The sequence below is a fragment of the Gracilinanus agilis genome, unplaced genomic scaffold, assembly GCF_016433145.1.
Source record: "Gracilinanus agilis isolate LMUSP501 unplaced genomic scaffold, AgileGrace unplaced_scaffold4560, whole genome shotgun sequence".
Taxonomy (NCBI): domain Eukaryota; kingdom Metazoa; phylum Chordata; class Mammalia; order Didelphimorphia; family Didelphidae; genus Gracilinanus; species Gracilinanus agilis.
In genome coordinates, this window is record NW_025379800.1 from 1 (window position 1) to 1,280 (window position 1,280).

At 51.4% G+C, this 1,280-nt stretch overlaps 1 protein-coding gene across 2 annotated transcripts; it reads right to left on the reverse strand.

Moving 5' to 3' along the window:
* Positions 1 to 127: 127 nt before the first annotated feature.
* On the reverse strand, positions 128 to 1,223 carry LOC123255395 (glyceraldehyde-3-phosphate dehydrogenase-like). 2 transcript variants are annotated; one of them, XM_044684200.1, is made up of 2 exons: positions 1,045 to 1,223; positions 128 to 990 (listed from the first exon to the last, which is right to left on the reverse strand). In XM_044684200.1, exons 1-2 carry the CDS (start codon positions 1,165 to 1,167, stop codon positions 166 to 168), a joined length of 948 nt encoding a protein of 315 aa, XP_044540135.1. In that variant the 5' UTR covers positions 1,168 to 1,223; the 3' UTR covers positions 128 to 165. The 2 variants fall into 2 exon arrangements, with proteins under 2 accessions (XP_044540135.1, XP_044540134.1); XM_044684199.1 differs by having other exon boundaries at positions 128 to 1,223.
* Between the last annotated feature and the right edge of the window lie 57 nt (positions 1,224 to 1,280).

The window sequence follows — 1,280 nt, forward strand, 5'->3', positions numbered from 1 at the left end:
ATAGGACTATGCTCCTCCCCCCACTACAGGGGTACCTGGGGCAGGGATGTGAAGAGGGCATGGGATCCCCAGCACAGGGACATAGGTTATTATGGATGTGGGCTCCCCAGTGGTGGAACTACTCTTATTTTGGCTGGGGATGAAGATCCATCATGGCTTTCCACTTTACTCCTTGGTGGCCATGTACTTCATGAGGTCTACTACACGGTGGCTGTAACCGTACTCGTTGTCATACCAAGAAATGAGCTTGACAAAATGGTCGTTGAGGGCAATGCCAGCGCCAGCATCGAAGGTAGAAGAGTGGGTGTCGCTGTTAAAGTCACAGGATACTACCTGGTCCTCTGTGTAGCCCAAGATGCCCTTTAAGTTCCCCTCTGCAGCTTGCTTCACCACCTTCTTAATATCGTCATATTTGGCAGCTTTCTCCAGGCGGCAGGTCAGATCCACCACAGACACATTGGGAGTAGGAACACGGAAGGCCATGCCTGTGAGCTTCCCGTTCAGCTCAGGTATGACCTTGCCCACAGCCTTGGCGGCACCCGTGGAAGCAGGGATGATATTCTGGGCAGCCCCACGCCCATCCCGCCACAGCTTGCCAGAGGGGCCATCTACTGTCTTCTGGGTAGCAGTAATGGCATGGACTGTGGTCATGAGTCCTTCCACAATGCCAAAGTTGTCATGAATGACCTTGGCCAAGGGGGCCAAGCAGTTGGTAGTGCAGGAGGCGTTACTGACGATCTTGAGGGAATTGTCATATTTCTCATGGTTCACCCCCATCACGAACATTGGGGCATCAGCAGAAGGAGCAGAGATAATGACTCGCTTGGCTCCACCCTTCAAGTGAGCCCCGGCCTTTTCCATGGTGGTAAAGACGCCAGTGGATTCCACAACGTACTCGGCTCCAGCATCTCCCCATTTAATGTTAGCGGGATCCCGCTCCTGGAAAATGGTAATGGGTTTTCCGTTGATCACCAGCTTTCCATTCTCTGCCTTTACAGTGCCCTTGAACTTGCCATGGGTGGAATCATACTGGAACATGTAAACCATGTAGGAGAGGTCAATGAAGGGGTCATTGATGGCCACAATTTCTATGTCTTTGCAGCTGAATGTTGCCCTGGTCACCAGGCGTCCAATACGGCCAAATCCGTTGACTCCGACCTTCACCATCTTGTCTAAAGGATGCGACTGCAGCAGAGGATTCTGGCAGCGAGCTTGGGTGTAGAGCTGAGAGCCAGTTCTTTTACTTTTGATTTTATTAATTTCTCCCTTGATTTTTAGTA